This window comes from Xyrauchen texanus, chromosome 19, assembly GCF_025860055.1.
Source record: "Xyrauchen texanus isolate HMW12.3.18 chromosome 19, RBS_HiC_50CHRs, whole genome shotgun sequence".
In the NCBI taxonomy this organism is placed as follows: Eukaryota; Metazoa; Chordata; class Actinopteri; order Cypriniformes; family Catostomidae; genus Xyrauchen; species Xyrauchen texanus.
The window spans coordinates 399,064-425,607 of NC_068294.1; the positions used below are offsets into that span (position 1 = coordinate 399,064).

General features: G+C 43.9%; 1 protein-coding gene across 1 annotated transcript in view; it reads left to right on the forward strand.

Annotated features, from left to right (window-relative positions):
* The window catches only part of LOC127659838 (ephrin-B1-like), a 186,935-nt gene that overhangs the window by 158,197 nt on the left and 2,194 nt on the right, over positions 1-26,544 (forward strand). Inside the window, exons 3-4 of the mRNA XM_052149790.1 lie at positions 7,099-7,191; positions 17,485-17,598. Of these exons, the coding sequence (XP_052005750.1) occupies positions 7,099-7,191; positions 17,485-17,598 (207 nt within the window). The remainder of the gene's footprint in view (positions 1-7,098; positions 7,192-17,484; positions 17,599-26,544) is intronic.

Here is a 26,544-nt window from a genome sequence, read left to right on the forward strand (position 1 = left end):
AAACATGTAGATACATTTAAATATTTGGGGGTAACTTTAGATTTGACACTTAGTTTTAAAGGTCATGTTAAAAATATGAGAAATAAATTGAAATTTAACTTAGTAAATTATAGATACATAAGAAACTCTCTCACTACTGTTGCATCCAGTACATATCTGAATGCAATGATCATTTCCCAGCTTTTGTACTGTATTACATCCTGGTCTCAAGCATGTAAAACCCATAGAATCCCTGTATAAAAACTGCCTCAAGATTCATGATAAAAAAACACGTCATTATCATCACTGTCATATACTGGCCAAATATGATCTACTTAGTCTTGATAATATAATAAAGCACTCAAATGTGTCTTTGATTCATAAAATCATATATAGTGCTACTGCTCCCCCTCTGAAAAAGTTTGTAATACTTTGCTCCGAAAAAACAGTGCGAACAACTAGAAGTGTCACAAGTGGGGAGTGTAGCATCCTACTACGTAAAACAAAATTTGGGAGCTCCTCCTTGTCATGTGTGGCCATGAGACAGTGGAATACACTTCCCACGGAACATATCTTATGCACAGATTTTCACACTTTTTCGGGCTTGACAAAAAGTTGGTTGCTAAGTAAGCAAGTTTGCACACATCCTTAAGATTGTGTGTGTGTGTGTGTGTGTGTGTGTGTGTGTTGTGTTTGAATGAGTGTCTAGAGTTGGATTGTGCTATAATGTGCTTAAGATGCTGCAATTTTTTTTTTTTTTTTTTTTTTTGTGCTTGTTGGGGAGGGGTGAAACAGAGAGTAAATAGGCTGATGGTTTCCCTGTTTCTGTATTGCTAACCTGTATATCTGTAATTACGATGGAAATCACTCTCTCCGTAATCCTGTGCAATTATTATTTTGAAATAATTTTTAAATTGTCATACCTGCCCAGGGACTACAGGTGGAAATTAGCAATTGTTGCTACAACCTGGCCCAAGACATATTCTCTTGTTTAACAAGTTTAATGTTTATTTGTGCATTGTCCCTGTTTCAAATAAAATAATTTCCATTCCATTTCCATTCCATTCCATCAGTGAAACTGTTTTCATTAGTGTTGACCCAGATCACAAATCAATGGTGTTGGTTGCTATGGTGACGAAAGTTCACGGGAAGTCCTAAAGATACTCTTCCGGGGCAATCTACCGTGCATGCGCAACCTGCCGATGACATATTGTAAACACAGTTCTGCTAAGCTAATAGCATAACACAACACCGCAAAATTAACCAGTTAGCGAACGTTCATTGAAACCCCTAAATAGGCTACATATTATGGTGGAGAATGCGGGCAAGAATCTAAATGAGTTATTTGTCATTTTATACACAGTCATCATTTCCTTTGAATCCGGAAATAAAGAAACTAAAGTTTGTGTCTGTGAAGTATATATTATGCGCCTGTTGGTTGTCATGACTGAATGCCGCCTTCAGCGCTCATGAAAAGCACAGAAATTGAACTGAACTCTCTGATTAAACATGCCCAGACACCCTTATAAAATAAGTTCCAGTTAAACTAAAACTCCACAAAGGAATCTAAAGAAAATATACGAGCGATGTTCCTCTGTCTGTAAATTGCTTTATTTAATAGCTAGATTGATAACACTGCAATGTTCCAGTGCATTCAACTAGACTTAATAAATAATATCTTAACTGTCTGTGGTTTAATCATTGAAATAACTGTTCACGTATTTGTGTCTGCTCGAATGTGAAAATAACTTGTGTAATATGCAGCATTTTCTGAGTGTAATTTTAAATGGGAGTGTAAATGTTTGATCGCTAAAGATTTGCAGTAAATCTGGTTCCCCTTCTGTTGCTCACCACGACCGGACATACGGGTAGAAAGGGAGGGAAATATGCATCTGTCCATTCAGATTTTTCCTTCGGAGCCGAGCTGTTGTGTGATCAGCTGCATTCAGTGACTGTTCCATTCATCTCTACAGAGCGTATGCTGTTGGATCTACGGCACTTCGACAGAGCTGCTGAAATAGTTATTTTCTCTAAAAGAGCCATACACAGCTAGTGTTGAACGTCGTTTTCAGGACGCGTCTTTATAAAGATGCCTTTCTGCCCCTGTGTAGTACCTGGATGCAGTCAATTTCTCTCCACTTCTGACAGTCATAAGAACTGCCTCGCAGTTTGCATGACGAGTTGACGAAGCCATAGAGGGCACCTTTTACTGGCTGAAACTTCCTCACTCCTCCGCACTCGCTACCCTTTATGGCGGAGCGGCCCCAATCTGTCATGCCATGGCCCCCCAGCAAATACACCCGGCCAAGGCACTTAAAGATCTGCACTTGGTTTGTCATGATCCTGATGTGCTGCTGGAACTGCCCTTGATGACCTATTGCACCCCCTGGGGCCATGAAGGTCACAGTGCCAGGCACTGGGACGGGTGATGGCCACTCTCGTGGTCCAGGTGCATCATCTATGGCTGGACTTGGTTGAGATACGGGAAGTAGACAAAGCACGCTTCCTCAACGCCCCTGTCTCCCAGCTCAGTCTATTCGGCGACACCACTTAACGATTTGCCCAGCAGTTCTCAGCGGTGAAGAAACAGACGGAGGCCATTACCACATCATGCCCCACTGCCGTTACCAGTGCGGTCCGTATTCCGTCTACTCACCAAGGGTGTCCCCCTGCGGTTTCCAAACATCAGGCAGCTCTGCCTCAACCTGGGCCCAGCTCTCAGACCCAGCGTCGAGTGCCCCGCAGGAACGTCCCGAATGTTCTTGAGGACCCGGAAGACTCCCGAGCATTCCTGAGATGGACGACCCAGGGAACGAGACGTTTTTTCCGGAGCTGGTAAGCAGACCACTCCATCCCCGGTGGAGGGCTGGGAGGAGAACATTCAGTTAAAGGTATTTTCTTTGCCGCACCCCCTTCGGGCTTCGTTTCCCACATTCTCAATAATAGAGCAATTTCCTCTTTCCCTGGGTTACCTGGCGCACAAATGGCACTCTCACGGCAACCCGGTGCCACACTTCAACAGTCCCGGCACCACGGACGTGGACACCCAGCCTCCAGGCCCATGACTGCTGCCCCCCCGGCCGGCCGGTTCTGATGAGTCCAGAGGATGCCTACACGGGACCTCCTCCTCAGCCACCAACATTGTGTCCATGAGCAAGGCAGTTAACTCCAGGTTGCTCCGGGGGGATTGTCCCTGTAATAATTGCACTGTAAGTCGCTTTGGATAAAAGCATCTGCCAAATGCATAAATGTAAATGTAAATGAGTAGTACAGAAAGCAACATACACACTTTAGTTCCGGCTGTAGAGCCTCTGCAGCAGTTAAGATGTTCGGATTAACCAGTTTGTCTGCTTCCTGACCTGGGCCCCAGTTAGTGAAATACTATCATTAAGACTATGAGCCAAATTACTATAGTAGCCACATACACCTTCAAGGTGGATGGTGCCACTAAGATGACCTGCTCCTCATCCTCCCTGACTTTGCACAGGGTCTGTGCAAGTAGGCTCACTGGGGGAACGCATACTTGTGCATACAGCTGGACCACCAGCGTGACCTGTCACTACAGTGCAGAGGAGGAGATGGCGGGTGAGTTGCTACATGCAATGCGAGCGTAAAGATTTATATACGCTAATGACATGATGTTGTTCATCCGGACCAACACATGCTTGCCCTGGATCAATGGCCGAAGCCTCCGCAGGGCGAGAAATTCTGCCAGCAACTCGAGGCAGTTGATATGCTAATTCAGATGCGGCCCTGTCCAGGAGCCGCATGCCCGTTGCACACGGCACCCTAGCCACGCTTGGAGGCATCTGTCATAACCACGACGTGCCTGGACACTTGCACTTAGGGGACCCCTGCCCGCAGAAATGCAAGGTTCGTCCAAGGGCTGAACAAGTGGAGACAGATCAACGTGATGACCTGTGCGCACACAACAAGTCACGAGAGTGAGCTAGGATCAGCCAGTCGTTGAGATAGTTCAGGATGCAGATGCCCACCTCCCTTAGGCAAGGGCTGCCTCTGCAACTTTAAGATGACGCAAGGCAAAAGGGAAAGACTGAAGGGGAGGACCTTGTACTGAAGGTGAACCACAGATAGGGCCTGTCCCCAAGTACACATCCTATCGCCGCGAACCAATCTTGATGCCGGGTGCACGCTAAAATGCGTTTGTATCATTATCTTCAATGGGAGTCTGTACAAGACCCGGTTCAGTACTCGCAGGTCCAAGATTTGCCACTGCCCACCGCCTTCCTTGGGTACGATGAAGTAGGGGCTTTAGAACCCCTTCTTAATCTCAGCTGGAGGTACAGGCTCTACCGGCATGGATCAAGCCGGGGAGGAGTTCTACAAACACAGCGGCTGGGGGCAGAGGGAACTCTGCCCAAGGGAGAAGTGGGTCTGCCAGCCTTCTCGACAGGAGTCTGTGTAAGACCCGGTTCAGAACTTGCAGGTCCAAGATTGGCCGCAACCCACCGTCTTTCTTAGGTATGATGAAGTAGAGGCTGTAGAACCCCTTCTCCATCTCGGCTGGAGGGACAGGCTCTATCGCATCCTTGCACAGAAGGGTTGCGATCTCCGCACGCAGGGTGGAGGTGTTTTCGCCCTGCACAGAGGTGAAGCGAACGGCGCTGAAGCAGAGCAGATGGTCCTGGCCAGCCACAGCGATGGGTTGGATAGCATAAGCCATGCGTCCAAGCTCTGGGCGAGGGGCACTAAGGGAACGATCACGTGTGACGTACCTGGAGGTGAGGCCTCGTGGTGGGGGGAGCATGCGACATCACATCGCATTGCTTCTTCCCGAGGTGGTTGTACTGAGGATAAGCTCGAAGCACTTACCTTGCGACAGTCGATCCCACCAGGTGGCGGCATTTTGCGGGCACAAGTGCCAATTGTCTAGCCGCGAGGGCTGAGGGGAGGATGGAGGGTTCCAGTCCAGCCCAACACTCGCGGCAGCCCGGTCAAGCCTCAGACTGGGCCAGCACTGGGCCTGGCGGCTAGAGTGGCTTTCCCCGGAAGAAGAAAAGCCGCGACCGCAACATTGCCATGGTAATATTCTCGCAGTGAGAACATGAACAATCCACAATCGCTGCCCACACATGTAACGACCGCATCCAGGAATGACACAAAGACGGAAAGACATCTTGAGAGAAATGCATCTTTAAAAAGATGTTCAATGTCAATGTGTGTACTCTTTTAGAGAAATATACTCTATCAGATGTATTTACTCTTTTAGAAGGGCTGTTGCAGCGCCCAGGGCCATAGACTGCACTAGCGTACAGAAGAGAAAAGCTGATAAAAATACACCGTATCTCCAACAGTGTATGCTCTAGAGGTAAGTGGAACAGCAGTGGGTTTATTCAGCTTGCTGAAACACAACCGCTCGGCTCCAAAGAAAAAATCTGAACAGACGCACGCCTCCCTCCTTTTATACCCCTATGTCCGGGGAAGGGGCATGCAAATTCTGTTCGCCATTTCTCATTGGCCTTTTCTCAAAGATAAGAGGTAACTGGGCTCTCAAGAGAGACACCTAGTGTCACTATATCGACACAATGCTGAGTGAGTGACAGAAGGGGAACTACATTTTATTTCATCTTCATTTGACAAAAAAGGTTTTAATTAAAAATACAATAAAAATTGAATGGAAAGTTCCACTTCACTCAAGGGGGTGCCTGGCCGCTCAGAAAAACTGAATCCTCTGTTCATTTTTATATCTAATTGATTTGAACTATTTTACTCTAGAATAGTAATTTTTTCATACTCACTCTCGTCGTTCAAAATCAGTATGACTTTTTTCCTCGTGCCTTAGATCTCAACTCTTCTGATGTCATTTAGTGTGTTGTGAGGAAAAGACGGAAATGTAAATGTTAATTCACATTGTCACACCTCTGAAACTGGCGCGCACGCAAGAATTACCTTTTTTACATGAGTGCATCTGACATCCATGCTTTGGGCTGTCAAGGGTTGCGCCAGGCTAAAGTTTAAAGGTAGAAGAAAGTAAATTGTGCACATTGGTTCTAATGTGTATTTTCAAAATGTTTTATGAATGTGTGAAAGTGTATGAGATTTGAGGATGGGTCAGTTTCCGCCCTACTTGCAATGCCTCCACGCTATGGGGCGCGCCCCACACTTTGAAAACCACTGCCCTAAACCACCACCTAAACCTAACCGATAGTGTCCAAAAAAAATAAATAATACAAATTATAAAAAATACTTTCTGAAGCAACCACGTCATCTTGTGTTGCTTCTACGACTGCTATTAGATACTGGACCATTATCTTCAAGATATTAGACCGTAAAGATTTCTTTATATTCCTTCAGACTTGAGTTAATGCAGATATATTCTGACCTCCTCACACAGGCGTTCTTGATGTGCACATCAACTGTTGTTGTTTCCAGCTTTGTCTCTTGTTGTTTAGTGCCGATTACATCTTCTTCAGCAACGGCTCAACTGTGAGTGTTGCCACCTTGTGGACCCACTAATTAGTGCTAACTATTCCAGACACATACTGCGCATTCATAGTACACGCAGTTAGAAAAATCGGGCCGCACGTGTCTAGTGCTCCAGCACTCTGTTGATGACGAAATTGGCATTGCGCATCCTGTTCACAGAAGCCTAGCGTTCACGTCTAACCTAAGTATAGTTGGGCTTTGACATCAAAACATTTTCCTGACAGTTAAAAGAAGTTGTACCATTTAAAGGTGGAAACCTTTAAAGGAAAGTAATATGAATAAATACTGCTCTGGAATCACATGACAGCTTCAGGTGGAGGCGGTGTGTGTGTTTGGCTACAGTAATACTTTAGCACTGCAGCTATTCTCAGGTGCTTGTGGTAATCCTGCACATTTGTGCCTTACTGTTCATGACTTCATCCCTGTGGGACATGACATCATATTAACATGCTCATTCCCACCTCCTCACTGCTGTTAAAGAGAGCTGAGATCCCTCAAGACTAAACCAAACCCTTCATTACAAGCCATGTAGAAAGAGACTTGTGTGGAATACAAAAAAACCTCACAGATTAACTGTGGCTGTAATGTCAAGAAAGCTCTTAAGAACACCTCATAATGCTCATGTTCAGTCAGTTCACACTCTCACAGCTGATTTTTTCTTCTGTTCCACAGCCACGTCAAACGGCTCCTTGGAAGGCTTGGAGAATCGTGAGGGAGGCGTCTGCAAAACTCTCTCTATGAAGGTTATCATGAAGGTTGGACAGGGTATGTGCACAGATTTGTCAACATAAAATTTTGTACAGAGCACTTTTTATATTTTTTACCATGCAGCAATTTAGCTGCGTTTGGAAATGTTACTACCACATTATGTTGTACTTGTTCACCTTGACTCAATTTCTTTTTTTTTTACAATATCAGTAGAGCAAAAGTATGTTTACACTGATTGAAGTGTTAAGAAACGACATTTGCTTCAATGTAGTTCTGTTGTGTGATGAAATAAAAGATCACAGCATTGAAAATGTCCAGTTATTAATTTGGCATTTATCCAAAGACAGTGTTCCCTGTGAATTAAACCTAACCTTACCTACCTTTGCTAGCGACATCGACAAAAATGATTATTTTGTAGAATTTAGTTTTACAATGAAAACCAAATGTGTATGTTCATATTAGTTTTTCAAACTTGGATGAATTTCTTTCTTCATTGACTTTCTTTTTCATTTGAATAAGGACCTCTTATTATTGTGTTTTTTTTTATTTACACATTTACACATGAAAACGTGCATAGCACCCAGACAACACCAAGACAGTTCTGTGATTTCAGAAATGTCCTGCATCATGAAATCTGTAGAAGGCTTTAGTTTGTTTTGTCTCTGTTTGAGCTGATGCTGCAGGTGTGGAGAGCACATCTGTATGCCATGAGACTTTCATTTCATTTTTGGGCTGGAAGTGAAATTCCCAAAACAGAAAAAGGTTCTGGACATGGTAATCCAGCAGAGTTCTTCCATGCATGAGTGATCATGGAAGTTTTCTTCATGAGAGCCAAAAACCTCTGTGTAAAAACGAGTTTAACAAGCATCTGAGGTTAAACTGCATTTGAACATTGAATATAAAGTCATTCTCAGGGTCGATTCCAGTCTTTACTTTGACGTATGTAAAAAGCAGCCTTGTGACAATACTGGTGTTGATGTGGAACATTTTCAAAGATGATCTTTGTCTTGTTTTCCAGGAAAAATATCTCAACATAGCTAAAACTAGATAAATTCACCTGATGAATATCTTATCAATATGCAGTGAGCTTCAAGATCTCACATTAAAAATCTGGAATTCAAAATCTGTAAATAAACGTTTTAGGATTTAAAAAATAAATAAAACAAAGATGAATCTCAAGGCTTTTGCTTCAATGCGTGGAATTAATTTTTTAGACAGATTGTTCGCTGCTCCTTAGAGGATAGGGAGTTTTTTTTTCCTTTTTTGCATTCCCTCGTAATACATTTATCCATCCCTTACGAACAATCACTCATGAAAATGAACCATGGTTTTACTTTTTTAATATTGTTGTAAATATGGTTAATTTTGAGGTTTCTGTGGTTACAAATAACTGTGGGAATTGTAGTAAAACCATAGTAACCACAAAATTGACCATGATTACTACAAAATTACTATAGTAAAACCATAGTTCATTTATTGTAAGGGAACACAAACTATTGCAAGGCAACGCAAAACAATTTCTGAAATAAATTCCATCTGTCCTTTAAGGGCTTTGTACAACTTGAGTTTCTTTACAGAAATGAAATGTTATTAAAATAATAATACAATAAATGTATGAGTTGTAATTTATAATGAATGTGCAGCAGTTATGTGTTCTCCATTTAAAAAGCATCTCAGGATGAAGTACACATTGAATGAACAGTGTGTGCAGAGTTGCAATCTACACAAAGGGTGATTACATAGAAGATAGATTGCTGCATCTTTTGTTGTTGTTGTTTTTGGTCACTACTAGAGATGACACGCTGTGAGTTTTTGAAGGTTAGATTACTGTCTGAGAAAAATAAAATATTTGAACATTTTCTTATGCAACAACACTGAGGCAAAAAAAAAATAATATCAAAATTGAACATGTTAGTGATGCATTCCTTAGGGATATGTGGACGATAAGTGCAGCCCAACAATAGAAAAACTGATAAATACACAACATATAAATAGGAGGTTTGTTATAAGAGACACTCCAAAAGTGCAGAACTGTAAGATTGTTGTGTAACATATTCACGGCATCCAACTGTTGTTTTCTTCTGCAAAAGTTTATTAAAGTAATCCATTGTCTTTCAGACACCCAAGCATAAAAATTCATCAACAGACTCCAAAACAATTTCACAAATAAACCTGTGGATTATGAATATAATTATTTTGAAGAAAAATAACGGGAACTGCTCATGACAGGCAATTTGAAGTCCGATAATGACTCAAATTAAAATTTATTCATAAGGTGAATTTGTACACAAGCAGTAGTTTAAATAATGAGGATGATTTAAGACAAAAGTTCTCCACACTTATAGTAACTACACGCAAATGCACTGTCAGCTTTAACGCTTACATTTATTTTTTTTAAGTTGCAAAGCTCAATTCATCCCTTTAAAATCACCACAGATAAAAATATTAAACTCACAGACTCAATCGATGTTGGACAATTAGTGGAACATCCTGTCCCATTTTTAGGATGTGTGCCTTTATACAGTATTATGTCTGTCTGCATGTTTTACATCTGTCGTCTTCTGTAACCCTCAGTCATTCAAATGCTCCTAAACAGCCGATTTAAGTAGCTTTTTTGGTGGACATGATTCAGATAGATTGAATTTCTGTTATATTTTGGTGTTTTTGTGTAGATGTAATTGAAAGTTACGTCTATGATACGGCCAAGCACCATGCGGACATTGTCCATTATCATAGAATCCTTTATCCTTTAGAATCCTTTATTTTTTTTTGGTCACACATTATACACACAGTTTTTTGCATATACACAGTGAAATGTTTTAATGTCAACCACTGAGCTACCACTGCCCCCAGTATCAGCTGCAGTAACCTTCAGGCACAAGCACAAGAGATTTTCACATTTAGGCTTGCACCAAAAAACAAAAATAATATTATATATTTTATATATTATAAGTTTTTTAATTGTAGATTTAAATTCTTACAGTTAAATTAACCCTAACATTTTAAATCACAGTTAACAGTGAAACTGTGTAATCCCTGATCACTACACAATTCCTATACTTCTTTTTACCATTGTATTATTCTAAAATGTAGAAGCCATATGAAATTTAGTGTACAAACAGAAATACAGAATTGCTTCCTTGAAGTTAATGTAGTTCCCCGTCTGTCCCTCACTTCGACGTTGTGTCGAAAAAGCGACACTAGGGGTCTCTCTTGAGCACCGAATATGCCTTTGATTTATGAAAAAAAGGCCAATGAGAATTAGGCAGACAGTATTTGCATACCCCGCCCCGGACGTACGGGTATAAAAATGGAGAAATATGTCGAGTTCATTCAGAAATTTTCTTCGGAGCTGATGGTCGTGTTGCAGTCAGCCGCGAGTTAGACACCCATTCCTGTTCCTCTGACGCTTGCCTGCTGTTGGATCTACGTTCAGCGGCTTTCTCCTTCTCTGCACAGCAGTGCAGTTTGCCCCAGGGTGCTTCAACAGCGCAAAACTAAAAGAGTTTTATAAAAGAGTGATTTTCTCTGAAAGAGATATTTTCCTCTAAAAGAGCAATACACAGCTGGCGTTGAAAGTCCTTTTCAGGACGCGTCTTTATAAAGATGCCCTTCCACCCCGTGTAGTTCCTGGATGCAGTAGAGTGCTCTCCGCTTCAAACGGCGGAGAGCACTCCTGTGTGTCTGGGTTGCGATCACACAGAGGCAGCGTTTGTAAATGGTTCATGTTCTCACTGTGAGAGTTGCAACGTGGCTCACTTTCCATAGCAAGCACACCGCTCCAGCCGCCCCCCGCATTGCTCCTTATTCCCACTGGATCCACCGGGTACGCCCCCTCGGACCACCCGCCCCCCGGCACGCTCGTTGACTCCCGTCCGTGCTCGAGGCAACAGTGGCTCGCCTTACAGCCAGCCTATCCTCTAGAGCTCGAGGTGGATGAGCTCGCCACTGCATCAGAGAGCGCAGCGTCTGATGCTGATGATTCCCCTGGGCTGCCGCCTTCGGGTCAGCACTCCCAGGCTGAGGCTAACGCGCAGATGTCCGATATGCTTGCCCGGGCTGCCGCCAGCGTGGGGCTGGACTGGAACCCTCCGTCCTCCCCACAGCCATCACAGTTGGATGACTGGTTCCTGGGGGCTCCATGCCGCTCACAGCCACGTCCCCCCCCGTCCCGTTTTTCCCGGAAGTGCATGATGAGCTGACATCTGCATGGAGGGCACCCCTCTCCACACGTCACAAAGCCTTTCGCACAGGCCCTCGGGGCTGCGCAAGTACGCATTTCCCCCATTGAGCTTTCTTGCAAAGGTGCTGTGCAAGGTCAGGGAGGACGAGTAACAAGTCACCCTAGTGGCTCCCTTCTGGCCCACCCGGGCCTGGTTCTCGGACCTCGTACTCCTCACAAAAGCCCCTCCCTGGTGAATTCCCCTGAGGAAAGACCTTCTTTCTCAGGGATGGGGCACACTCTAGCATCCACACCCAGACCTCTGGAACCTCCATGTCTGGCCCCTGGACGGGACGCAGAAGATCTAGCTGGTCTACCATCTGCCGTCGTAGACACGATCAGCCAAGCCAGAGCCCCTTCTACCAGGCAACTTTACGCCCTGAAGTGGCGCTTGTTCATGAATTGGTGTTCTTACCGGGCTGAAGACCCACAGAGGTGCGCAGTTAGGTCAGTGCTCTTATTCCTGCAGGAGTTGGCTGTCACCTTCCACCTTGAAGGTGTATGTTGCTGCTATCGCGGCCCACCACGACGCAGTAGACGGCAAGTCTTTGGGCAAGCACGACTTAATCATCAGGATCCTAAGAGGCGCCCGGAGGTTAAATCCTTCCCGGCCAAGCCTGTTCCCCTCCTGGGATCTCTAAGTGGTCCTCACGGGCCTTCAGAGACCCTCCTTCGAGCCACTAGAATCAGTTGGACTCAGGACCCTCTCTCTAAAGACTGATTGCGCTCGCCTCCATCAAGAGTGTCGGGGACCTGCAAGCGTTCTCTGTTAGCGACACTTGCCTGGAGTTCAGTCCGGCAGACACACATGTGATCCAAAGACCGCGACCGGGCTACGTGCCCAAGGTTCCTGCTACACCCTTCAGAGACCAGGTAGTGAACCTGCAAGTGCTGCCTCGGGAGGAGGCAGACCCAGCCCCTTCGTTGCTGTGTCCAGTATGTGCTTTGCATACCTACTTGGACCGCACGCAGAGCTTTAGACTTTCTGAGCAGCTCTTTGTCTGCTTTGGTGGACAGCAGAAAGGGAACGCTGTTTCCAAACAGAGGCTTCCCCACTGGGTGTTGGACGCCATTTCATTGGCCTCTAACATACCCTGGCCATGCCCCCCCTTGCGGGTCCGAGCACACTTAACAAGGAGTGTTGCGTCCTTATGGGCACTGGCCAGAGGCACCTCCCTCGCATACATATGTAGAGCAGCGGTTTGGGCAACACCTAATACCTTTGCGAGATTTTACAATCTCAGGGTTGAGGCAGTATCGTCCCGTGTTTTCTCAGGTCCGAGCTGGTAGAACTCGGTAACACGCTGATGGACTGGCCAGGTGGGTCGCTTGCACCTAGCACCCTTTCCCTCGGCCAAGGTAAAACTGTGCGCTTTCCCAAGAGATTCCATATATTCGGATCCCTGGATGACTCCTCCCTAGCCCTATGGGTCCGCAATTCGGCAGAGGAATTCGTTGACCCAATCCACTGCAGGTACTTCCATCTACCCTGTACTGGAATAGGTGCTCCACAAGTCGGGACTCCTGTGTGGACTCCTCCAGTGTGTATTTTCCGTGGTACGGTCCCCTTGCGAGTGGACCCATGTCTCCCTTAGGCAGTTCCAGCTGCCCTCCGGTCTCCATGCTGTAGTAACTCCCCCCTCCTTGAGGCTTGATCTACCACCACAGCATTTTTTCCACATGTGACCTGAGTGGCCCATGTGACGTATTTCACCACTTTACCTCCCCGTCCCTGGGCAGGTGTGGTCTCCGCAGGGTCTTTTCCCCCTGAAAGAATAGGAAACTGGGTAAGACCCCCTTCCCACGATGCATGCCCCAGCCGTTTGGCTCTATGTGGGAAACATAGAGAGAAAAGAGGCCCATTCCCAGGTTGGCAATTGTCGCCTTGTTCCCCTGTTTAGGGTAACCAAAAGTATTCAGATTACTTTTATGGGGCATTGGGGAAGGGTACGTGCTGTCTGACTCAACTGGTTGCCTTTGCACGTGAAATACTTGCCCACTCTTGTGTCAGCAGTACACGTACACGGTTCAGCGCATGGCGTGATTTGAATTGGACCCCTAGTTTCGCTTCTTCGACACAACGTTGAAGTGAGTGGCAGACGGGGAACATCTAGGTTACGGATGTTACCTCCTTTCCCTGATGGAGGGAACGAGACGTTGTGTCCTCCTGGCCACGTCGCTGAGCCAAGCCACTGTAGTGGCCGGACCATTTCCGACTCCTCAGAAAACTTCTGAATGAACGCGACGTATTTCTCTGCTTTTATACCCGTATGTCCGGGGGCATACTGTCTGCCTAATTCTCATTGGCCTTTTTTCATAGATCAGAGGCATATTCGGCGCTCAAGAGAGACCCCTAGTGTCGCTTCTTCGACACACCGTCTCATTCCCTTCATCAGGGAACGGAGGTTACATACGTAACCTAGACATTTTTAAACAGCACAATATGAGGTGGTGTAACCAGTATGTTCAGTTCCAGTCCATTTCTTTTAGATGTGCTCTTTTACCAATGTAAATAATAAAGAAAGTCTCTGGTTATGTGTTGTAACCCTTGTTCCGTGAAAAAAGCGGAACGAGATGCTGCGCTGAGAAAAGCGCTTAGGGAACAATCCTACATGTTTATGACCAGCTGAAATGTGTGTGTAACACGTCAATGAACATTGACCGGAATTTATAGCCTCGGTTGGTGTAATCATCGGATGCACCTGTGACTGGGCTATAAATGGACTCGCCACTAGCGTGTCATCAGATATTTTTTCTGAATAGCAGTCCTGGGGCATCCCAGTGCGGCAAAGAAGCGCAGCATCTCGTTCCGCTTTTTTCAGGGAACAAGGGTTACAACATATAACCCAAGAGGTTCCCTTTACAAAAAGCTTCACTAGGATGCTGTGCTGAGAAAAGTGCTTTGGGAATGAGAATACCCACGCCGCCGCAATGAGGCTGTCCAGACCCCTACAGTTGTAAAGTGTGCTCACAAGAACAAGAGCATGTGATGTCGACTCAAGGACATAAGAGCCTGGAGTAGCATGAACATCCAAACTATAAAATCTGATGAATGTGTGTGGAGAGGACCAGCCTGCCGCATCACAAACCTGCTGCAGAGGGACCCCTCTAGCCAAGGCTTTAGAGGAGGCGACCCCTCTGGTGGAGTGAGCCCTGATATCTACTGGTGAAGCTTGACCGCACATCTCGTAGGCCAGTGTAATAGCATCCCTCAGCCAATGCAACATAATCTGCTTGGTGGCGGCCACCCCCTTGTTGCGGCCCCCATGGCAGATTAATAATTGCCCTGAATTACGCCACTGGCTAGTGCGGTGGATGTAGGTCTGAAGGGCACGGACTGGACAAGGTCTGTGAAGCCTTTCCTGCTCTGGCGTTAAAAACGGCGGGGAGCAGAAAGCTTCAAGAGTGACCGGATGTAATGAAAAAGGCACCTTAGGAAGGTTGTCAGGATGAGGGTGCAAAATCGCTTTAGCAATACCTGGGGCAAATTCTAAACAGGCCGGCAAAACAGACAGAGCCTGTAGATCCCCAATCCTCTTTAGAGAGGTGATCACCCTAAGAAAGACCATCTTGAGAGTCAGAAGTCTGTCAGACGCTGACTCTAGAGGTTCAAAGGGGGTCTCAACCAGACCCTCCAGGACTATTGCTAAGTCCCAAGAAGGAGTCCTGGTCCTAACAGGAGGCCTCAGTTGCATGGCTCCATGAATGAAGCGAGCGAGTAGAGGATACCTCCCCAAAGGCACTCCGTCAATCAAGGCATGGCAAGCCAAAATGGCGGCCACATAAACCCTGAGAATAGCGGGGCATAGGCCTACTGACAGTTTTTCCTGCAGAAAGTCCAGAACTGAAACAATCTGGAAGTTAACTGGATCTGGATTATGAACCTTTAGTAGAAGAAAACGCATACAGGCACATTCTCGGCCATGTATGCGCCACCCGTCCAGCCCCAGGGGGGGGCTGGGTGACTCCGAGAGAAGTAGAGGAGACATTGCGCTATTCATAGAGGTGAAGAGGTCCTCTTCTGCTCTGTAAAATCTCACCAGATTTGTTCCAAGTGTAGGGAGCCATAGCACTTAAAATGGTCTCGATAACCTCAGGAGAAAGCCCTGTGTACCTCAGTTGGTACCCTACAGGGGACAAGCATGAAAGGTTCCACAATTCGGGCAGGGGATGAAATATTATCCCCTGTGCCAGAGAAAGAAGGTCCTTCCTGTTCGGAATCGCCCAAGGCGAGCCGTCGAGGAGAGATATTAACTCCGAGAACCATACCCTGTTCGGCCAGCGCAGCGCTATCAGTAAGAGGCAAGACCCTTGCTGGCGAACTCTTAGGACCCACATTTCTTAGAAACAGTATTTCCACAAGTTTCCATGTTGCCAGGTACTCGGAGTTGGTATTAATTTAAGACTTCCTGTTGAGGGTGTGTTGAGTGTTCCGTGTCCTGGAATAAGGCAGGAAGCAACAGTACACCCAACTCTTTGTTGGAAGCCTCTGTCACCCCAAAACATCAAAGGCAGCGGGAGTGAAGAGGTTTCATGAGGGTATCAGGAGGGCCTGTCCCGAGGAGAACTACAGCCACAAGGCTGGGTACAAGACCGTCAGCGTTTCTTTATTTTAGAAATCACAACCCTGAGGTCCTGCTTTGGGGGGCTGTTGAGGGCGACGAGCCTGTTCCCAGTCTTTACAAGGGGGAGCACGACTCGCCATGCTCTGCTTCTGAGCCTCCCTCCTAGCAGAGTCAGGGCGGGACTGGGTGGCTGAAGGCCCTGCCCCCTGAGTGTGGCGAGGAAAAAACTGCCTGAAGGCTTCCTCAGGTCTTTCAATAGGTCAGCCTGGTAAGCCTGTAACACGGCCATGGTGTGCAGCGCAGCACCAGCCTGACCTGCAGCTTGATAAGCCCTCCCCACTAGCATGGAGGTAGTCCTGCATGGCTTAGTGGGGAGAGCGGGTTTCTTGAATGATGATGAGATAACCCTTAAGTGTCTCTTCGACCGGCGGCATCATTGAATACCCTCGCGCCTCAGCACCCACGATAGTCGAATACAACGATGTCGAGGGCGCTTAAACACGAGTGGTATAAGGCTTCCTCCACGAACGAGAAAGCTCGTCGTGGAGGTCATCAAAGAAGTGAAGGGACTGATGAGGCATTCCCTTCCCCTGGCCACCAGACAGAAATCTGTCCTCTAATTTGGAGTGTTTGGGGGTCTCTTGATCACGTGGCCAGTCTAGCTGTAGTCTGGCCACCGCACGAGTAACCACATTGAGTAACTCCTCAGAAGATTTTGAGTCATGTTTGGAGTGCTCGGTTGTGGGTTACTCCAAGTCTGCAGACTCAAGGGAATCAAGGTCCCCCTCATGAACTGAAGAGGCGCCAGAGCGCGCTTCAAGATCATGGGAAGGACCAGCCGGCTCTGGGGAGAGAGCGAGCAAAAGGGACGAACCCGTCTCTCGCTCCTCAACCAGATCCATACAAGAGCCCCACGAAGTCAGGTCACAGCTCCTATCTACTTGACTGGGGAAAGAACAAAATCACCAAACATTTAATAAATTTTTTTTAAAATAACCTAATTCAAATCAGTAACATAATCTGACAGCAGTGGTATCATAAATTGTGCTTGTTCAACTCAAATCATGCAACAAAAAAGATAAGTTTCATGCTGGTTCAGCTAATGGGCATCGCGTATCAGAAAGGTGATTAGCTCTTTTACATGTAATGCGGCCTTTATGAATATGAAGTTACCAGATTTTGCACTTATAATGTCTCTGACTGTGCAGAGAGAATTCTCATATTTAGTAATTGTGATGCATTTCACAGACATGAGCATTATGCTTACATACAGGACCCCACAGGTGTATTCAGAAGATTTCTGCCAGAATCACTCTCATTAAGTTGTCCAGATATTTATCAGTATGCCCCCTAATGAAGCTTTAAGTCTACAGACTGATATACTGCATTTTGTGATATGTTGCATGAATTCTTTAAATATTAATTTTAATATATAAAAAAAAACACTGAACAGGAACAGCTCGCGCATATGCTAGTTTGGGACCCATTTTTGAAATCTGTTTCTGCATCTTGTGAGTGTGCTGAAAGCAGTTTTTGTTATGTTTGTATTAATGTGTGTTACAGACCCAAATGCAGTAGAACTAGAGCCACAGCAGACTGAGCGGCCGATGCTTGAAGCAGGTACTGATGTTCCCTCTGACACATACCACAACAGAACGCCAGGAGCAGCAAACTCAGGTGAGCTTTCACTCATTTCATGGTGAAGTCCATTAATACATCTGCACATTTGATGGGAGTTTGGTGCAGTTTTGTATTTTTGGTTAAACAAAATATAAAAATTCAATTTTCATAATCATCAGACCATGCATTTCCCTTCTACATGACCTTTAAATGGACAGATATTCTCTTCCAACCCACTTTGAAAATGTGTCAACAATGACCAACACATCCTAGTAACCCCTACTTTTTTGCAGGATTATGAAATGACAATATTTTACAAAACAATTCTCAAAACTATTCGTAAAACAGCCCAGGTGGTGCAGTTGTTCATATAAAAAAGAATGTACAGGAGTGTGTCTTTAAACCACAACTTATTGTGGGAGCTGCAGGACCCTTACCGATCCTCTACATCTCCACCACTTTTATGGGATTACCTGCCATTGTAAGAGAACCCCTTTGCTGCCAACCTGCTCTGAGGTCATACACAACACCAAACACATAACTAAGTTTGTATGTGAGCTGTTTTTCCCATCTGCCCCCTTCAGAATTTAAAAAACAATTCCGCCTACTGAACTAATGTTCCAGCAACTGCACACCAGCACTAATACTTCTATGCCTTTCTTATGTCAGTTTGTTTCTCCGAAAATACCTTTCTGCACCTTCAGTTTAGAATTCCTGTTGTGAACCATTTTCTGCCACTGCTTTTACTGTTTTTATCTTAAAGCATTCTGTTATCTGATCTTACAAATCCCCATTTATTTAATGTAGCCTAACATTTGAATCACTCGTGGCTGTAGAAATACTAGCATCTGATGGATGGTTAGAACTAGCCATGCTACTTAAGTTAGAATTTATTCTTAAAACTCACTACCACCATGGTACCATATTTAATTATTTAAATGGAGATAAAGAAATAAGAAAATAAATAAGAAAAGTAAAGAAACAACATAAATGAAGTACAACATGATATGTTGTTTTTTAAACTCAAATTAGATGTTTAGGTCCTTCACCTGATATTGACTACTGTTTTGTACTTATATGGTACTTTTGATCCTTTTTGAGCAATGTACAAATAATAAAAGAATGTACCTATTATTGTCCCTTCAAAACACTTTTATAGGTTCATTTGACTTAATCAAAACCCAGAAAACAGATATGAATAATGTACCAAAAAGTAATCATGCGCGCTTTTAGAAAGGCAGTTGTTATCCAGTATAGTAACACTGTTTGTTTCTGTTTGCATGGGGTAAATATGATCCCAGCAAAAAACATTGTAGAAAAATTAAATAATTCAAAGTAATTAACTGGCAGCAATGTATCTTTACTGTTGTGTACAGCATGTGAAAATTCATTAGATTTATTCATGTTTCATGTATGGGCTTTTTGAGAACCCAAAGTAATGGTTAATGATGGAGGACAGCTGAAATGTTGTGTATAGTCAGTTCTCATATGATTATGTAAAGTCATGAAGTTTTAACAAAACTCACAATCTTGGGATTTATCACTTGTGTTTAACCCCAATATGTTTCATTATACTACAACATTGATATTTTAGATCCCTTACCCAACCCCATTCCTAAACCAAACCAATTATAAACACTGTAAAACATGTAACAGGCAGGAAAATATAGTCACAGTAATTGTATTTACATGGAACTATGGGAATTATGTTGTGTCTAAAAAAAATCCCAAATAAATCATTGTTATATTTTAGCATCTTCAAATGTACTCTTGACATTTTCTGCAGCGTCTTCTTGAGGTATCACCCTGGGATGCTTTCTAAACAGTATTGAAGGAGTTCCCATCTATGTTGGGCACTTTTTGGCTGCTTTTCTTTATTATTTGGTCCATGTCATCAATTTCGAAAACTTTTTTTAATAACATTTTAGTTTTGTAATGAAATAAATTAATATGTTGGCACAATTATATTTTTGTCTATAAAACCAATTTCAAACATTTAAGCATAAGCCTCAGATCAAAAGATTTTTAAGATACATTTCAGTCAAGTGACCCCAAACTTTTGAACGTCAGTGGACATTCCACTTTAAAACAGATACTTTTGAACACCCTTACGCCTAAACCTAGCCAATAATATAACAACAATATAAAAGATATAACAAGCAGATACAAGTGCAGTCACAAAACTTTATTCAAAAATGAAAATAAAGAACCATAAAAGTATTCCAAACAACTCAAGCTGCATTCAAAGTCTTCTGAAACCATATGGTAGCTCCGTGTGAGGAATAGAAATTCTGAGAATCGTCCTCTCCTTGAAGAGTCACACCTCATTCAAAAATATACATCAAAACATTAGAATGTCACAGATGCAAGAGCCAATGGCTTTTGACATCATTAATGTCAAAGCTGTCGTAACACTTCTTGAGGCTGCGGTTATGAATATTTAAATAAGCACAGGTTAAAGGCTTATATTTGGATCTGTTGCCCACACAAAGCCATCACACAACACTGGAAGATCCAGAGTACAGCATTAAATAGCATGTACTGAGCATGGAACAATGAGCTAGTAAACAATTAGTGAATTATAATTGTTTTTTTTTATTCATTTCATTTAAAAAAAATTGCCTTTTTAGTCTAAAGTGTTAAAATCCTCAGAAATAAGTTGAATGCAGCATTAACGTGACATTTAAAATACAGACAAAGGCTGAAGATTAAGGAGGACGATTTGGTGGTGCAGGCAAAAAAGATGCTATAGGGATGTATTGTTATGAGGCTCAAGATGGCGCCGAGTATGGCTGCTGCGTTGCGAGCTCCGTTACAACACTGTGGTTTATTGTTTGTTTTGCTTACAGTTCTTTGTTTTTTTGTCTTGGATGTTGTCTGCCTTATTGTTTACGACAGACAAACGCTTTTGGACATTGTTTCTACAATTACACATCGAAAACCGGACTTCAAATTCCTTAATGCCGACCCGCTGTTTACAAACACGCCGGCGGAGCCCTTTGTCTGGGCTGCTCGGCCGCGAAACGCAGAAGGAAAAGAGGAAAACGAGCTGGCGTTCTCATCAGAGTAAGACGTCGTGCAAATCGACCCCCGCTACCCAGTATACTACTGGCAAATGTTCAGTCTCTGGACAACAAGATTGCTGTGTTATCTGCCTTACAGAAACCTGGCTGGCTGCGGAGATTCCAGACTCGGCCATCGAAATCATGGGCTTCTCCGTGCACCGAGCGGACAGAGCGAAAGACCTCTCAGGTAAAAGCAGAGGTGGTGGTGTATGTTTTATGATCAACAAATCATGGTGTGATCAGAGGAACATACATTTAATCAAGTCTTTCTGCTCTCCTGACCTGGAATATCTCATGCTTCTGTGTCGACCATTCTGGCTGCCGAGGGAATTCACAGCGGTCATCATCACAGCTGTGTACATCCCCCCCACAAGCCGACACAGACCGGGCACTCAGGGAACTGTATGGGTGTATAAGTGAGCAGGAAACCGCACACCCTGAGGCTGCGTTCATTGTTGCCGTGGACTTTAACAAAGCCAACTTCAAAACAATCGCTCCAAAATACCACCAACACATAAAGTTCAACACACGCGGGGACCGGGTTTTAGATCATTGTTACTCTCCTTTCCGGGAAGGCTACAAATCCCTCCCCCGCCCCCCATTTGGCAAATCGGACCATTCTTCCGTTCTACTTCTACCTGCTTATAGGCAGAAACTAAAACGGGAAGCACCCACCCTCAGAACGATCCAGTGCTGGTCTAACCAATCAGACTCTGCGCTACAAGACTGTTTTGATCATGCGGACTGGGAGATGTTCCGGTCCGCCTCTGATGACGACATCGAGGTTTACGCTGACAGCGTAACGTGTTTCATCAGGAAGTGCGTAGAGGATGTTGTTCCGACCAAAACTATACGGATATACCCCAACCAGAAACCATGGGTTAACGGCTATGTTCGCGCGGCACTCACTGCACAGACCTCCGCTTTTAAATCTTCTAACACGGAGGAGCGTAAACAAGCCAGTTATGCCCTCCGTAACACTATCAGTACAGCCAAATGCCAGTACAGGCACAAACTTGAAGGTCAGTTCAACACCACTGACTCCAGAAGTATGTGGCAGGGAATTAACACAATCACGGACTACAAACGGAATAAAGTCTCCGCCATGAACACCGCTGCATCTCTCCCGGACGAACTTAATACATTTTATGCTTGTTTCGAGGACAACACCACCGCCCTCGCGGAGAGAGTATTCGCGGCTGACGCTACAGAGGTTGATTCACTCTCCGTCTCTGTTGTGGATGTAACCCGATCATTCCGACGGGTGAACATAAGTAAAGCTGCGGGTCCAGACGGCATTCCGGGCTGCGTCATCAGAGCGTGCGTGAATCAACTGGCTGGTGTTTTTACGGACATTTTCAATCTGTCCCTCTCCCTGTCTGTAGTCCCCACATGCTTCAAAACATCAACCATTGTGCCTGTTCCGAAGCAAGCTATAATCATTTGCTTAAATGACTGGCGTCCTGTTGCTCTGACCCCCATCATCAGCAAATGCTTCGAGAGGTTAATCAGAGATTACATCTGCTCTGTTCTGCCCCCTCTCTGGACCCTTTGCAGTTTGCCTACCGCAACAACCACTCCACCGATGATGCCATTGCATCTACAATACACACTGCTCTCTCCTATCTGGAAAAAAGGAACACATATGTGAGAATGCTGTTTGTAGACTACAGCTCAGCATTCAACACCATAGTGCCCTCCAAGCTTGATGAGAAACTCCGGGCTCTGGATCCTGGATTTCCTGTCAGGCAGACGTCAGGTGGTTAGAATGGGCAGCAACACCTCCTCATCACTGACCCTCAACACTGGAGCCCCGCAGGGCTGTGTTCTCAGCCCACTCCTGTATTCCCTGTACACACATGACTGTGTGGCAACACATAGCTCCAATGCCATTATTAAGTTTGCCGACGATACGACGGTGGTAGGTCTGATCACTGACAATGATGAAAGAGCCTACAGAGAGGAGGTGCACACTCTGACACGCTGGTGTCAAGAGCACAACCTCTCCCTCAACGTCAGTAAAACCAAGGAGCTTGTTGTGGACTTCAGGAAGAAAGACAGAGAACACAGCCCCATCACCATCAATGGAGCACCGATACAGAGAGTCAGCAGTTTCAAGTTCCTCGGTGTCCACATTACTGAGGAACTCACATGGTCCGTCCACACTGAGGCCGTTGTGAAGAAGGCTCACCAGCGCCTCTTCTTCCTGAGACGGCTGAGAAAGTTTGGAATGAACCACTACATCCTCACACGGTTCTACACCAGCACTGTAGAGAGCATCCTGACTGGCTGCATCACCGCCTGGTACAGCAATAGCACCGCGCACAACTGCAAAGCCCTGCAAAGGGTGGTGCGAACTGCCAGGAACATCATCGGAGGTGAGCTTCCCTCCCTCCAGGACATATATACCAGGCGGTGTGTGAAAAAAGCTCAGAGGATCATCAGAGACTCCAGCCACCCGAGTCATGGACTGTTCTCACTGCTACCATCAGGCAGGCGGTATCGCAGCATCAGGACCCGCACCAGCCGACTACATGATAGCTTTTTCCCCCAAGCAATCAGACTGTTGAACACTTGATCTATCAGGATCAATAATTAGCACTGCACTTTATTCAGCTATAATCTCACACTGGACTGTCAACATATTCTCCTCAATATACTACTTCATATATATATATATACACTCACCTAAAGGATTATTAGGAACACCTGTTCAATTTCTTGTTAATGCAATTATCTAATCAACCAATCACATGGCAGTTGCTTCAATGCATTTAGGGGTGTGGTCCTGGTCAAGACAATCTCCTGAACTCCAAACTGAATGTCAGAATGGGAAAGAAAGGTGATTTAAGCAATTTTGAGCGTGGCATGGTTGTTGGTGCCAGACGGGCCGGTCTGAGTATTTCACAATCTGCTCAGTTACTGGGATTTTCACGCACAACCATTTCTAGGCGAAAGGGGGTCAAACACAGTATTAGTATGGTGTTCCTAATAATCCTTTAGGTGAGTGTGTATATATATATGGGGCCTAAAGTGTGCCAAGAAAACATCCCCCACACCATTACACCACCACCACCAGCCTGCACAGTGGTAACAAGGCATGATGGATCCATGTTCTCATTCTGTTTACGCCAAATTCTGACTCTACCATCTGAATGTCTCAACAGAAATCGAGACTCATCAGACCAGGCAACATTTTTCCAGTCTTCAACTGTCCAATTTTGGTGAGCTTTTGCAAATTGTAGCTTCTTTTTCCTATTTGTAGTGGAGATGAGTGGTACCCGGTGGGGTCTTCTGCTGTTGTAGCCCATCCGCCTCAAGGTTGTGCATGTTGTGGCTTCACAAATGCTTTGCTGCATACCTCGGTTGTAACGAGTGGTTATTTCAGTTGCTCTTCTATCAGCTTGAATCAGTCGGCCCATTCTCCTCTGACCTCTAGTATCAACAAGGCATTTTCGCCCACAGGACTGCCGCATACTGGATGTTTTTCCCTTTTCACACCATTCTTTGTAAACCCTAGAAATGGTTGTGCATGAAAATCCCAGTAACTGAGCAGATTGTGAAATATTCAGACCGGCCCGTCTGGCACCAACAACCATGCCACGCTCAAAATTGCTTAAATCACGTTTCTTTCCCATTCTGAAATTCAGTTTGGAGTTCAGGTGATTGTCTTGACCAGGACCACACCCCTAAATGCATTGAAGCAACTGCCATGTGATTGGTTGATTTGATAATTGCATTAATGAGAAATTGAACAAGTGTTCCTAATAATCCTTTAGGTGAGTGTATATATATATATATTTCATATACTCCTTACTTATTGTATTTTATATTGTGTATTCTATATTGTGTGTATTGTATATAATTATTGTGAAAAGTATGTGTACATTTGATATGTAAATTGTGTTGTGTAAGTATGTTGTTTATTGTAATTGGTATATGACTCGTCACTGTCATGACTGCTATGTTGCTCGGAACTGCGCACAAGAATTTCACCTACTGTTGCACTTGTGTACATGGTAGTGTGACAATAAAGTGATCTGATTTGATTTGATTATGAGAGTGTGTTGATTAGACATCCCTGTGAAGCAGATCTAGACATGTGCTACTGGGGAGGAGGACGGTTTCAAAGAGTAAAACTCTCATAGCCTGCTGCTGTGATGAACACAACAGCTTAGATGAAAACAACTAGGGATGCACCGGTCCGATACCCGAACCCTTTTAACCAGATAGGGTATCTGTCTGATGAGCCGGACTTTACCAAAAATATAGAGTTCTGGCAAACTAGCCGTAAACCTGCAGCAAATTTGCCACTCATTAATTTTACAAGCAAATGAGCTTGTGATTCACCACAAATGTTTGCAGCTCTTCACCGGTAGTGTTGAACCTGCATCAAACCTTTGGTGACAATGGACAATTTACAGTGAATTTGCTACAGAGCTCATTTGCATGTGAAATAGTCAGTGGCGAATTTGCCATGAACTCTCGAGTTTTGTAAGGAAAATAAACTTCTGTGAACTTGGCTACACACAAACCCCAAAAAAGTCTTCCTGGAGTGTTCTGCCAAAATAAAAGTTGTTGACATTACGATTAAAATACCTAATTCTATTGTACAATACAATTATAGCATTTATTAATAATAATAAAAAATTGTATTATTATTATTATTTTACAAATTACAATAATATTTAAGTTGACTGTGTTCTAAAAAAGTAACTGTAAATGAAAAGTGGTGTTACTGTATATCCTATTACAACTAAAGTAAAAAAAAAAGAGAACTGAATCCTTGAACAAGTTGAAAACAAAAGTACATATTAGAACTGTCTTTGTCTACAAAAGACTTTCACTGGAATTACAGTTTTATATTTAGTGCTGCATTATCCAGGAGACTAGTTAACAAGACCATTTTTCTTAATAGGCTACACTTCTTTTAACTTAGGCTTTATCTTTTTATGTAATTGTTTTTTAGTTTTCTCTATTTTATATTGAAATAATGTGGAGTTAGAGGTTTGTGTTTCTTTACATATAAAAGTGTAATCCCAATCAGTTCCACACAGTGAGGTATAAATATTTTAAATTCAGTAAGATAAAAAACAAAACTGGTATCAGATCAGTATCGGCCAACAGATGAAATTACTCTGACGTCACACTGCAGGAAACAGCGCTTCTGGGTTCTTTCGAGCAGCAGATTTCAGCGCTGCAGTTTGAATCTTTTAAGCTATATAAAATATCTTTTAATATTAACAAAAGTATTATAAATGGTTTATGTATGGTTTACAGTGAAGAAATTGTGTGGGTTATTTTCTGAAATATCAGCAAAACAAGTTTAAACTTATGGATGATTATGTTGGACATGTCACTGTTATGTATGACCTTGTCTTGTTTTATCTTTGCCCCTTTGTTTACCATTTTGTCCCTTGTTTAACTCCATAGTCTCCTTGTTAGCGTTCGTGTTCTCTGTCATTGTTTTCACCTGCCCTTGTTAATTTGCCTTTGGTTTCTGTTAATCTCCTTGTCATCTAGTTTGTGTTCTGTTTGTTCATTGGCCCCTTTGTCCCATGTTTTTGTATTTATATCCTGGTTTTTGGTTCAGTCCTTGTCTGTCGTTGAATGTTTGTGAATGTAGTTAGCCTGGTCTGTGTACCCTGCCCGAGTTCTCTGTTCTTGTTTATTTCCCCATTGAGGGTTTTTCTTAGTATTTTGTTAGTAATAAAGTAAGCTGCATTTGGATCCTCAACCTTCGTCTGCCTTCATTGCCTTACATTCGTGACAGTCACAGGTTGATGAATACACATCCTCACATGTTTAACACACTTCTAAAGACTAAGAAATGTGATATATAAAATAAAAACTACCACTAGAAATGCAATGTGTCTTTACTGCTTAAATTATAAACCCACATACAATAAATCATAATATTATTTAGTATGGCCATGTT